The sequence below is a fragment of the Poecile atricapillus genome, chromosome 13 (genome assembly GCF_030490865.1).
Source record: "Poecile atricapillus isolate bPoeAtr1 chromosome 13, bPoeAtr1.hap1, whole genome shotgun sequence".
Classification (NCBI taxonomy): domain Eukaryota; kingdom Metazoa; phylum Chordata; class Aves; order Passeriformes; family Paridae; genus Poecile; species Poecile atricapillus.
Genome location: NC_081261.1, coordinates 8,222,434 through 8,236,654, shown reverse-complemented (window position 1 = coordinate 8,236,654; position 14,221 = coordinate 8,222,434). Strand labels below are relative to the sequence as shown.

The 14,221-nt window shown below is 45.1% G+C and overlaps 1 protein-coding gene across 1 annotated transcript; it reads right to left on the bottom strand.

Annotated features, from left to right (window-relative positions):
- Positions 1–9,572: 9,572 nt before the first annotated feature.
- On the bottom strand, positions 9,573–11,350 carry HNRNPA0 (heterogeneous nuclear ribonucleoprotein A0). Its single transcript, XM_058849040.1, has one exon. It carries the CDS (start codon positions 11,035–11,037, stop codon positions 10,111–10,113), a length of 927 nt encoding a protein of 308 aa, XP_058705023.1. The 5' UTR covers positions 11,038–11,350; the 3' UTR covers positions 9,573–10,110.
- Between the last annotated feature and the right edge of the window lie 2,871 nt (positions 11,351–14,221).

Here is a 14,221-nt window from a genome sequence, read left to right as displayed (position 1 = left end):
GCTCCAAAGATCCATATAAGCAATTTCCTATCTTTAGCAGCTCTCCTGCTCAGTTGCATAATCCCTTCCATGAAATTATTAATCAGCTTTCTTTAAAAATCAATGGTTTCAGCATTGAAGAGCTGTGAAGGGTGTAAATAAAACACTGCATCTTCACAGCCTAAATTATTTTTCATTGGCTTTTTATGGTGATATATTTAGATAAATATATATGTTGATATATGTAAACATTTATTTTTCATTAATGCATATATTAAGCATATATATTCATCTTAGTGTGACCAAACTGATCTCACTCTGAAGCTGGTCCTGCTTTGAGGGTTCTTTGAACCAGATCATCTCCAGGAGTCCCTTCCAAATAAACTTATTTTGTCATCCTAATTAAGTAGATACTCATTTAGATAGATATGTATTTAGACCACATGTTTTCTTGAAAAAGGTTCACTAAGGACAGTAATATAAGAAAAGCAATATATAAGGTATCTGCTGGAATAGCTGCCTTGGTAGGTCCTGGGCTAATTGCAGTCACTTGGAGGTGGTACTCAGGTACTGGCTCCTAAGGGACCTGGAGATGAAGGTGCCTCAGCAGAGAAGTCCTGAGGGTATCTGCTGCCCAGCCACTGCTAGAATTCAGTAACAAAGCCAAATCAGCAGCTAAAATTTACCTACTACAGCAACTCACAGGAATCCAAGTTCTCACAAGGCTCAAAAAGGATGCTCTGGGAGACCTCCTAGGTAAGGACCTTCCCAGAGCTGGAATCATGGATGTTCTGGCAGCTGAAGCAGTAAGAGACTCCCACCGGAGCACTGTTTTCTAAAGCATGTGATTCACAGAGCAGGGGCTGGAGCACCCACCCCAGCATTCCCCCCGGGATGTGCTTTCCGTGTGGAGATGCTGAAGGAGCCACCAGCACATGCCCTCTGCTGGCACACATCCCACTCCTGTGCTCCTGCTTCTACAGGCCAGCACAATCTGGCTTTAGAGCATTGTGTTCCTTTAGTCTTCTGTATAAATCACAATTCCTATAAATAGTGGGTTTCTGACAATTCCATAATAACATGACCACCCTTAGGGCAACAACCCCCTGACCATCTTCACCCCCAGCTGTGATTTGTGGGGCATCAGCCATTCCCCTGCTCACCCTACACAGCAGTTACCCACCAGCTGAAACTGCTCTTCCTGCCAATCTCCTGACTCTTTCCTGCAGCACAAGCCACAGATGTCACCCACAGTCACCTCTGTCAGAGGCACACACTTCCTGCCCTGCAGTCATATTACGTATTTATCAGAAATTTCAGGAAGATTTTCAGATAGATTCTATTGCTTAGAATTTAGTGCTCAAAATGGAAAAAAAAAAAAAATCAGGAAGAAAGCTGTAAAAACAACACTTGTGGGCACTGGAACAAAGGCAAAGGCCAGTATTCAGTTACCTAAATGCCACCAAGTCTCTCTGCCTCCTTAGAGTCTGCACCTACTGAGTGTACAGTTCTTGCCACAGGCTCAGATTGAGAAAAAGTTTAAGCTATGGACCAAAAAGTGGGGTTTTATCAATTTTTTTCTAATAAGATATAATTTTAATGTGATTCTTCATATTTAAAATACAACCCTTAATGCTTCCTTATTACCTTCTGTAGTAAGGGGAAATTATCCATATACTTCATAAAGACTAATATTTGTATACTATATCTTAGAGAGAACAGCATAAACAAAGCTATGCCCATTCAGGATCTCAACACCGTAACCCAAGTCTCTTGTTACTGTTATTCCCTCTACACTCATTGTCTTGCTCTCTTCTTGGAATTTTTTTAAACATTTCATTTCTTGCTCTTTGCAAAAGCTAAGAAACACAGTCCAACACCCTCCTATTATAACATAATGTGCTACATTAACACAAATGAGTGAATCCCATGGATGCCATACACAAAAATTTAGACAGGATTGCTTCTGCTGGCACATTATTTTACCAGAACAGAAAAACCTCTCAAGCAGCATATCTCCCTCACAGGTGCCAGATTGACCTTCATTATCTTGTCCGGTATTTTCTGGGCAAACCTCTTTTTCAGTTCAATATTCCATAGCTAATTCAGAGTGGGAACTGTATGTCAGGGGCTCAGCTCAGGTTTCTGTTCACTTACTCGACTTTTGTGGTGTGCTTTTCAGGGCTCAGCTTTCCCATCCTCTCATTCACACAGAAGTGTACCCTGTGAAAAGAAAAACCACACTTTAAAAAGGCATTAGAGAGTGTGTGGCATCAGCTTGTTGCAACACTTTTGGCATAGAGCAGCTCCAGCAATAAAACAAGCCTAGCTCTTCCTTTCGAAGGTGATGTTTCTCAACTCCCTCTCATCTGACTCCCCAATTTATCAAAAACAAGAGCTCCCTGTTGCCACCACCTACACACAAAGCCATCGTAACATTTCCAAAACACACGTGGTGCTGATTCATTGCCAAGCTCACGCCTCAAAGGTTTAAAAGTAAAATTGATACCACACAGAGGAAGTTGAGATTTTAACTGGTACTGTGTGAGTAAAAGAAAATTCCCAAAACATCTAAATGATGTCATTTGAGGAAAAAAAACAATTGCCTGCATTTAAGACTGCTGAAAGTAATGGACAGATGGGCCTAGAGGGAAAAGGCACACTGACTGCAAGGGCTGGAGCTCCTTGTGATTTCTCTTTTTCAGGAGGACACGCTTCCATGAAAGTAACAGTAGAAAGCTGGCACTACTCTTGCAGAATGCAGCTGCTAACCACCCTACACAAGAGGCATTAGCAATGACAACCCCAATCATCCTGCAGTCCAGTAGTGACCTTGGGGGAGAAGTCCTGAACTTGCAAACAGGACTCAAAGGAGCCCTTTCCAATAAATGGAGCATCATTTTTACAGCAGTGGTGGAAAGAAAACAAACAAGTCCAAATGAAATCTCATACTGAAGGACTTTGGCTGAATTTGTTACCCAGTAAACTTAAAAGATTACTAAAACATGAGAGGTACTAAATAAGGTCAAGGAGACAACTAGGACTTGAGCATCAGGAATCTTTCATAATGCTGCAACCCAGCCCATGAAGAGCCAGTGAGCCTGAAGGCAGAGGACATCCCTTCTGAGGAGGGAGGGGATCTGGAGGATGAAATTGGAGTAAACTATTTCAAAACACAGCTGATAGTGCTGTGCTTGTATACAAAAACAAGGTAAGCACAGCCTCCCTCCAGGGACATGCCCTGCCCATGCTGCAATTTGTTCATGGGGTGAACAAATGGAAGAGGGAGACTTCCCACTGCAGCTGGATTAGTATGCAGTAAAGAAAACAAGACTATTGATCCACAGAGAAAAAGTAAAAAGCATATGACCTTCCAGTCCCAAACTACTTCTGCATTTTACCTATCATTGCTTTAATCCAACTCTGTGCTGCAAACAGGTTCAGTATTCCTGAACTTTCTTCTTCCCAGACAGTGCCTGCAGTGACCTACACTCACGCTTCCTTCTCCCCAGGGTTCTGTGGAAAGCAAATTTTCTTATAAAAGAGAGAAAGTCCATTGCAAAGCTACAGAAAGCAACAAAAATTACAGAAATGACAGAAGAAGTGAGCTGGTACTCATCTTTTATACTGTCTAGATTACAGACTAACAGCATATTTTCAGATGCGTGGCTTTGCATGTCTTTAAATTCAAAGAACATTCCCAGGAGAACAGGGCTTCTGTGAGAAGAAATTGCCAAACCAGTTGGCAATTCCATGGTACAAAGTAGCATTTGAACAAATTATGTACTTTCAGATTCGTCAGCTCATTTTGCTTCTAAGGAATTATTCTGCGATGTTAATCACTGATTGGTACTTTGATGGTGGTGAGCAAATGTGCATCTTGACATATTTCCAGCCAGAAATGTAATTCCCTTCTAAACTGGCATAGATTCCTCACTGCATTACTCATGAAAAGAGATATTTATAGTAGTTTGATGAATATAATATGCACCAAAATTGTACACAGCTCAACATAGCCCATTTTAAAAAAAAAAAAAAAAAAAAAAGAAGAGCTATTCTTTCAAATCTGTGTATTTTCCATCTGCGAAAGCATTTGGGAATGAAACTGTAAGCATCATGCTAAGAGGGTTAATATCCAGATGCCTCAGACAGATGGCATTATTAGTCTGCCTGGGCTTGACATCTAGTTTTCCAAGTTAAGGAGCTTTGGTTCCTTGGATGGCTGACAATCTGAGAATAGCTAGTGCTCTAAGCCTGACGTTTACTGTAATGGCAACAGGCAACATTGCAGCTTTGCCTAAAAGACTTTCAGCAAAATAAAAGTTACACCAAGATTAACCACACTCAAAATGTACTTTAAAAAATGTTGTTGCAGCTTTAAGTTAGGACTCCTACTGGCAAAGGCTGAACCACAGAGAACAGTACTTGAATTTTGGATTTTAAACTGGCTGTTTTTTTTTCTTTTGCTACAGCCTAGACCTGAATTGTACCATCTTTTTAACTGTTCAGTCTATCCAGCAGGTACAACTACAGGAAATAGAAAAAAATCTGAAGAATGTCTCTCTTCTGCAGTGAACTACAGCCTTACAGCTGTTGTTCTTTCAGGGTTCTCACTACCCGTTTTCCCAGAGAGATGTTTTTAAGGGGAATATAGAGTTTCTAGGATTAAAACACTCTGAGAGCTGTATGAACAAGAGGTATCTGTTCAAAAGTGACTATTTCCACCCATTATTGGTGAGAGTTCTGGGAGCAGAGAAGGTAAAAAGACTAAGATTTGTCAAACTGAACAGCAATGAGAAAAGTACCCAACTCCATCAGCTCCTTTACAAGTCCTAGTACACAGGTAAATAATACAAAATTCCAGGAAAACATATAGAGCAGGAAGACTTTCATCTTGTAATGAGAAATACACATCTGACACTCATCAATAGTAATGCTTACATAGCAGCACAAATAAATACTCATTAAAGGTAAGTGGAAGTAGAAGTAACATCTGTGTGTGCATATAAATGCACATACCAGAAATATCAAAGCAGTAATGCTTCAACAGGAGACCTAAAAAACGCCCATCAACAAAAGCAAATAGTGCTTGTTCAAACTAGCTCAGAACTCCTTGTGGAGTGCTTGCATTGTGAAATACATTTTCAAGTGAAGCAGGGATACCACTGTTTTATTCATTAACACAAGAATAACAAGCAGAAAACTCATCTTTAAGGGACACATACACCAGATCACAGAACCAGTTATGCAAAACACATTAAATAATCCATTGCTTTGTAAACTATGCCTCTGGCTAGTATGAAAATTGGGTGTTACACTTTTAATCACCTATTATTAATCCAAGGTATTACCCATAGAGAGTTTGAAAAACCACTGAAAATGCCTTCTTCCAAATAGCTCAGAAAGTAAAAGGTCTGAAACAATGTAAACCACATAAATGTGGTATAAGCTGTTTATTACATGACAAAACACTAATCCACAGTAGCTACAACAGGTTAAACAATCCTAATCTAAAGGTTTGGATAAATTGCCTTCTATCAGAAACCCAACCTTCTCACAGACTGGAGGACCAAACCCCATTCTCCCAAAACACACCACGTTTTCACACCAGAGGGGTGTCCTTCAGGCTATTTTTTAGGGATTAATTAACAACATAATGATTTAAGCCAAACTTCTTAATTTAGAACAAACATTCTGAGGTATACAGAGAAAGGAAGCTGCTCTTTTCACACTTGAATGGGAGGTTGAGGTCCTCAGCATCACTCTGGCTCAGACCCTTTTCAGCAGCAGTGGCAATGCCATGTTGGGATGGCAGTATCAGCTGACAGGGCAGGGTAATAAACCAGTTTTCTGACCTACACCATCCATAGATCTTCCAATGTTAAATGAAAGGAAAATTTGCTTTACAAGGATCTCAGCTGAGGGTGTGAGGGAGGAGGAAACCATAAAGCATTTGAGAACTTTAAATTTTTAGCCATTTTAAGTATTTCTACTTCACAAGTCGTTAAGTCCATATGTTCAAAGTATCTGGCAGAATTCAGGCACACCTCCTGTCAGTGCCCAGCTGTGCACACCCACCTCCTCACAGGGCTGAGCTCCTGGGAGCAGGATGGGACTGCCAGAGCCAGTACTGGAACCTGGACTGCAGCTACTGCAACATTCAACACAAACCCAAAAGCTTGCCCAGGTCTGGAGGGTAAGGATTGTGCACCCAAGTTACACTACAGAAGCCTGCAGGGCAAGACACAGCTTTTATTTTGCAAATAAATTGTCCCACCATCAGTGACCCACAGAGATTTACTGCCATGGAAGTTGTCTGAGCTGTTACCACCGCTCTAAACCACTTTTTCAGCACCTGATGTTAAAACTAACACGTGGGAGGTACTTCCACAGAGTTGTGAAAGTATCACTGCACTACATTTGCAAGTGTTTAGCATGTTTCTTTTTAATAGTAGTCAGTATTATAAAAGTGTAAGGTAGGCTAGTTTTATTAGCCAAATAAAATTTACAAGTCAAGAACAGATTATACTTTAGAGTAGACATGAACACCCATTACTATTAAAAAACTGTATGTACATCACAACACACTGAGTTCAGTGACACTGTAGCCTGAAAAGTTTGGTTTTGGGAATTCCATTTTGGTCATGCAGATTACAAAAATAAAAGAACATCTGTGTTTTAAGAAAACTAACACATTTTTGCTTTATTAAACGCTGAAAGCAAACTAATTTTTCTATTTCTCACAGGTGACATCAACACAATCAAGCATTTGGTCCTGAACAGAAGGCCATTAACTTACCGAGATAATTTCAGACACAGGAACTTCAGAACTCAACTACAAACTAAAGAACAGCAAAGTAAAGCTACTTTATTTTTGTCTTCATGACCTTCCTAAAGCAACTGTGAAATCACAAACTTATTTACATGCCAGCTATACACCTTATTTCAGCTCAGTTCTTCCTATGCACCTCTATGCAGACAAATCCACCCAGGGCTCAGAAAATCATTAAATACCTTTAAAGACATATGCAAAGCTTTATCAACAAATCTCTTACTACCAGACACTGTACTAGAAACAAGTTTATATTCCAAGAGTCTTGAAGTCACTGTGTCTAATGCCACCCAATACAGATCTGCACTTTTCTCTATTCCATGGCACACCCTGGCTTTGCTGCCCCTTCCCTGACCTGTGCTTACAGGATCCTCTCCAGTGTCACCGGCAGGGTCACGAGCTCTCGCTCCCAAAAGACCAGGGGTCAGAGAAGAGCAGGTGCCACCTACTCAAGCCACCAGAGAACACGGTTAAACAGGAGACAATCTTTTGAGGGTGACACTAGGCAGCCTACTCTCTAATCCACATGTGGCTTTTGGGATCAGCTTTTTGTTCTAGCAGACATTAGTCCTACAAGGACTATTGCACATAGGTTACAGCACATTTCAGCAGTTCCCAAATTGTCAGATTTCACACACAAAGTCACTTTTTTAAAAACCTACTCGTTTCTAGTATCAACATGTTCTCTCACAGCACATAACATGATAATACCATAAAGCTATAGTTGGTGCATAAACCTTTAGCTTCCTAAATCAAATGACAAGACACATCACAAAAGTGAATTTAAGAATTTCTCTGCAAGCTACACTGTTCCTTAATAAAGTTAAGGCAACTCACTACTACAAGGGACTAAATCATACCCCCAAACTAACACACAACCTAGAACTGTGCTGCTCATTTCACCTAAAAAAAGGAAAACTGTGCTGCAAATGAACTTCAAGGATGACTGTCCAACATGGTTGTGAAGTGCAAAGGTACAGAAAAAGACTTCAAGCCCAGTGAGCTGAAATAAAATTACCTGAAGCTGTGCATGAACAAGAGCTGGCACTTGCAGTGTTTTACAAACTCAAACTCTGAAACCTGACTTAAAACAACATATAAGAGATCCTGGTGCACAACAGTGACTAACAGGCTTTTGAGACAGAAAAATTACAATATAACTGTGAACAGCAAGTTATTTGGAACCTACTTATGAAAGCTCAGCTAAGCCAAAGAGAACCAGTCTCTCTGTAAGAGCCATAAATGACCACAGTCAGGAGGAAACTCTGCTCTTAGTTTAAATCCTGATGATACCAAGAGGTTGTCCTGTTTAAGCTCACAAAGGCAATTAAGGTGATGCAGTTTCACTTCTAATAGCAACAAAGCTCATTTCAATTTAAATCATCATCAAGTTATATTGATAACAAATAGTAACAATACCTTGAAGTTTCACAGGAAATCTTTCAGCCCAGAAGCACCAAGCCCAACAAATTTAACTTTTCACTGGAATCAGTGGGAATTATATGCCTAATATCTTGCCTATCTGAAGGAAAGCAAAAAGCAGCTTTTATGATGCAGTCCCATGACACATCAGCATTCTAAGAGCTTAGAAACCTGAAGTCAAAATAACTTTTTTTAAATGCATGCCCCACATCATATATACTCTCACTCAAGCATATAAGGAATTCAAATCTTTTATTTGATATCCATAAGCCCATAAACGTTGCTATACTATATTTCTATGCAGGAAGGCAGTTTTCCCCTAAAACATTATGCTTTTTTAATAAACAACAAACTTTAATTCTATTGCGTAAAAGGGCTACAAATATACATTTTTTAATCAAGCAGACTACACAAGTATCTTTGCTTAACAACTGGCACCTATGTTACTGGTACACTTGCTGGCTCACTTCTCAGAGCTCTTTGTCCACAGTTTAGATCACCACTTTCTGAAATATGAGCAACTGCAATTACTATTCTTTAAGTTGTGTGCTGAGGCAAGCATTGCAAAAATCTGTTCATTCCCCCCCACCACCCGCCCCATCAGTAGTCAGGTACCCCATCTTTATTCACATGCAGATGTCACTGCACTCTACACCAGTCACCTAGTGGCAAAAAATAACTTTTCAAAGTCTGGTACAATTGTTAGCAAGCCAGTTTCACTCCTGCTTTAAGTAAAGTCACAGCACGTGGCTGCCATCCTGACAGCAGATGGAGCTGTGAGAGTTCTCCGGGAACTTTAAGGAAGGACAATAGTTCCGAGTGAAATGTTAACCCTCGGCTAGGAAAACAAGTCTGCCTTTAATAGAAGGGGTAAATGTCGACCCTTTCCTGGAAGGAATCACACACAAACCAAGGACTGAGAAACTAAGCAATAAGAAATTCTGAACATTTTATATGAATGAAGCACATGCTTAACACAAACTGTTTCTTCAAAACTACACAGTACATACGTTGATGGAAAAGTCCTATAGAAAATATTGACCAACCATGTCAGCACATCAAACTGCCTAGTACAAGATGGTGGATGCACACAAACTGCCAAGGTGAGAACGAGTATTTAAAAAACAGACCACATCCACGGAGTAGTACTTCAAAAATTTCTCTGTCGAGTGTTTGAAAGCTACTAGCAAAAAAGTCAGTTAAGACCTTTACTGGCAACAAAATATTTACTACTCTAAGTACATAGAGATTTTAAAGCAGAGGAACACTTCCTTCAAACCTAGAAAAGCCTTAACACCGTACGGAATTGATCCTAGGAAAAAAAATTAGACGTGTAAAGGTCAATGAACACAATGATTTATTTAAAAAATAAAAAACGTAAAAACCATTTTTTCCTCCTTTACAGAAATGTTAAAAGTCAGTCATGGGATCCGAGTAGCTTTTGTAGAAAAAAACGTAGTATCCAGGCATCGAGTCCTTACAACAAAGGAACTTCCCCCCAACCCTCCCCAGTTTTTACTCCAGATCAGCAAGACACTTCCCACCCCGCACCCTCCCAAAAAACAAATTAAAACAAGACATTTTTCGTTGCTAGTATAAAAACGACCAAGGTCCAAGTAATAATAAAAAAATAGAGTCCATCAATGACTGTAACACAAAATATGTGTATGTGGGGCCCAGTCCATCTTCAGAGAGAAAGAAGTGGCACAGGCAGCAGAGGCGACCCTCAGGGGGCATTTAGGAGCCGCTCCCACAGCAGGGAGGCATTTAAAAGGAGCTGCCCTACGGCGAATGAGGGGAGAAACCATTTAGAAGCTGCCCCGTATCGAAGGGAGGGCTCTCCAGGCCCCCCCCTCAATGGGTATGGGCGCTCCAGCTCAGAAAGAGCCTCCCCCGTAGCCTCCCCCACCATAGCCTCCTCTGTACGGTCCACTGTTACTGCGGCCCCCCCAGTTGCCGCCCCCTCCTCCACCTCCTCCGCCGCTCTTCATGGGGCCGTAGGAGGACTGGTGCTGGCTGTAGCTGCCGAACCCGCCGTACCCGTTGCCGTAGTCGCCGCCTCCCCCTCCGCCTCCGTAGGAACCGCTGCCATAGGAGCCGTACCCGCCGCCTCCTCCCCCGCCGTAGCCGCCGTAGCTGTTGTAGCCGCCGCCTCCTTTGGAAAGCCCGTTGTGATCCCGGTTACCGGAGCCGCCGCCGCCCCGACCCCTTCCTCCTCTGCCTCCCCGGGAGGGCCTGGAAGAGCCGCCGCCTCCCCCGCCCGCCTGGATGTCCTCCTTGGGCACGGCCTTCTTGACCTCCACTCGGTGGCCCTGGATCGGGTGGAACTTGACCACGGCCGCCTTATCGGCGGCGTCGTGGTTCTGGAAGTAGACGAAACCGAAGCCGCGCTTTTTCCCGCTCTGTTTGTCGGCGATGATCTCGGCCTTCTCCACGGGGCCGAACTGGCTGAAGTGCTGCACCAGGTCCCCTTCGCCCACGTCCCCTTTGAGGCCGCCCACGAAGAGTTTCTTCACCTTCGCATGAGCGCCGGGCTTGGCCGAGTCCTCCCGGGACACGGCCCGCTTCAACTCCACCGCGTTCCCGTCCACCGCGTGGGGGGACGCGGCCATGGCGGCGTCCGCCTCCTCCACCGCCGAGTAGGTGACGAAGCCGAAGCATCGGGAGCGCTTGGTTTGCGGGTTGAGCACGACCACGCAGTCGGTGAGGGTGCCGTAGGCCGCGAAGTGCTCCCGCAGCCCGGCCTCCGTGGTCTGCACGTTCAGCCCCCCGATGAACAGCTTGCATAGCTGCGAGTTCTCCATGCTGCCGCCGGTGCCGCGCCTGGGCCTGGCGCCGAGACTCCTCCTCCTGTTCGGGGGCAGCTCCGGAGGTTTTTTCCCCCCCTGCTCCGTCTTGCCGCTTCTTCCTCCTGCGAGCAACGCGACCTCACGGCTGCGGCGGCCGCCGGCGGTGGCTCCCTCGGCGCGACCCGGCGCCTCCGCTCCGCCTCACCTGACCGGCAGCACAGTCGGGGCGTCCCCGGTGCCGCCGCTCCCCCGGAAAGCCAGGCGGGGATGGGGGCAAACACAGGCGCGCACAAAATGGCGGCAGCAGCTTCTCGGGAGCGCGGCCGGCGACTGGTGCCCACACAAAGAGGCCGCCGGGAGCCCCGCCCTCCGGGCCCTCCCCCCGGGCCGCCGCAGCCAATGAGGGTGGCGCTTCTGCTCCGCCCGCCACTCACCTTCAGGGGGCGCGACTTCAGCCGCGATGGACGCGTGCAGCAACCAATAAAAGGGCGCGACCCCCGCAAGTCCCGGGGTCCGCCGACGACGGACGTGGCGGACAGCCAATAGAGACGCGGGACGCGTTCCGCGCGCGCCGGGCCGATAGGCGGGGCATGCTGCGCCAATGCGCCGGGCCCGCGGCCGGCAGCCAATGGGACGCCGCCTTCGGCCCGGCGCGCGCTCCCTCCCCGTTGATCCTGCCCCGCGGTGGGCGGGGCAGCGCGCGGGGGGCGGGGCGCGCGGGAGCGTTTGAAACGCGGGGACCGTTGGGCGCCCCCCGCGCGCGCCCCCAATGGCGGAGCCGCGCTCCCGCGTGAGGGGGCTCGGGACCTCCCCTCAGAACCACAGAGCGCCTCAGGACCCCCAGCGGCCTTCTGGCCCAACCGCCCCGCTCCAGTACAGAGCACATGGCACAGGATCGCGTCCAGACGGTTCTGCGGTATCCCCAGTGAGGGAGACTCCTCCACTCTATCCCAGGACTTATCACTACACTGTAAAGAAGTTCTTCCTCACATTCGGGTGAAACTTCCCGTGCATCTGCTTCTGCCGTTGCCTGGCGTTCTCGTGGCTGGCACTGTGAAAGCCTGGCCAGTCTATTGGCACCGCCCCTTTGGATATGGACGCTGCCGGCGCCTGGAGCGACGGTACCCGCTGGGCACGGCCCCGGCCGGGCTCCACCTCCGCCCGCTGTGTTCACACCTCACCCCTCGCCTTCCCCAGCCCGCTCCTGACTCCCCTCCTCGGGGGTTTAGCCCTCCGGTCTGCCCTGTCTGCTCCCTGTCAGCAATGGCTCTTTCCTTTTTTTGTATCCTCCTTCCCCTTGGTAACCCGACCTGAGCTCGCCGGAGCCTGAGCGGGTCCCGAGGAGGGCAGCGGAGCTGGGGCAGAGTTCGGAACACAATTGCGGTGAGGAGCGGCTGAAGGAGCAGGGAAGGGCTCAGCCTGGAGAACAGGAGGCTCAGGGGGACCTTGTGGCTCTGCACAATTCCCTGACAGGAGGGGGCAGCCAGGTGAGGGTCGGGCTCTGCTCCCAGGGAACAGGGACAGGATGTCAGGAACAGCCTCAAGTTGTGCCAGAGAAGGTTTAGATTTGATATCAGGGAAGAATTCTTCACGGCAAACACTGTCTAGCTCTGGCACAAGCTGCCCAGGGCAGTGGTGGAGTCACATCTCTGGAGGGATGTAAATGACAGTGATGCAGCACTTGGGCTCACTGTTCAGTGGTGGTTTTGGCAGTGCTGAAGGAAAGGTTGGATTCGATTATCTTGAAGGGTTTTTCCAACTTAAAACTTTCTGTGATTCTTTCTCACTCACTATTCCTGCTACTGTTTCCTCCCTGCTTCCCAGTCCTCTTTCCAACCCTATCACCCTTCACCCTTAAATATCTCCTTAGTTCTGAAAAGGAGGTATTTTCTCAGAGAAGTAATTAGAGCTGTTAAAGACTGTGCAGGCCATGTGGAATGACAAATTTTCCTTTTTTTTCCTCTTATAGTACATTAAACATTGCTGTCATGAAGACTGCAGCATTACTTTCAACTTAACTGAATTTTTCATTAGAAAAAAGATTTTTTTTTTCTTTTTTCAGTCTTACAACCACTGGGGTTGATGTCAAAAATTATGCAGGAGCATAATGGCTGCCGTTTTGCATTAGGCACTATCAGGATGTAATTCCACAGTTTCCTGAATTGATCCTGCATTTTCCCATGTGCCAGCCTTGATGCTTCTGCAAACACACAGCCATCCACATAAGAGAACTGAAGACAGCCATAAATAGTTTTATCATGACAAAGGACTTGATTTTCAGCTGCTTCAGCTTTCTGAAACATTTTTTGTGCGACCTGCTGGTGCTGGCAAGAGGGAGGAAGCAAACTGCAACATCCCTGTGATACAGATCGATTGGAAATTCTCCCTTGGAGACACAGACACAAGAGGAACACTGACTGTGCTGGAAGATTGGTTAACCACAGCCCCAGAGGAAATCCAGAGAGGCTGAACATGCTTTTGTCTCACAGGCTATGATTATCATTAACCGGTAGCATTGATACTTGCAGTACAATAATCTGATTTTACTCAGATTGGGGTTTTTTTTTATGTTATAGTCAAGTCTATAGTAAAAGTAACCTATTAAATCCTTATGTTTGACAATCACAAGGAAAACTGACACATGTTTAGATCCATTTATCTAAATGCATGAACAGACACCATTTTATCTTAAGAGAATATCCCATAATGCCACTGAAATATTTTTGATTTTAAAATAAACAAATATATCCTACTGTATTAAATAAAAATCTTCCCAGAGGCTGTCTGCAAGCTGCACATAAATTACAGGAAATACAAAACTATATTTTGCCTACTAGTTATTGTAAGAGCTGTATGGCCCTTCACAAGATAAATTATGTGTCATGTAGACAATAATCCATGAGAGTTTTATAGACCCATAGTAATTCGGAGCAAAAGGGGTGAAAAATCAAGAGGAGCTAATTATGGCATCAACAGATAACACTAAGCTTGTTTACAGTGCATTTCTCCCCCTGAAAGCAAGACAGACAGGTAGGCCAAGGAACAGATCAAAGAAAAAAAGTCAGAGCTTGCATCAGGAGGAGGAGATGAGGGTCTTTAAGATGTGAGTAAATCAGTAGGAAAAATCAGCCGCTGACTCAATTCAAGTGTAGCCCAAATTCTTCCTCTTCATTTACACTTTTGACTGGTTGATTAATGA

Coding starts and splice junctions, on each gene's coding strand:
- HNRNPA0 (XM_058849040.1), bottom strand. CDS start 11,037: ATGGAGAACTCGCAGCTATGCAAGCTGTTCATCGGGGGGCTGAACGTG.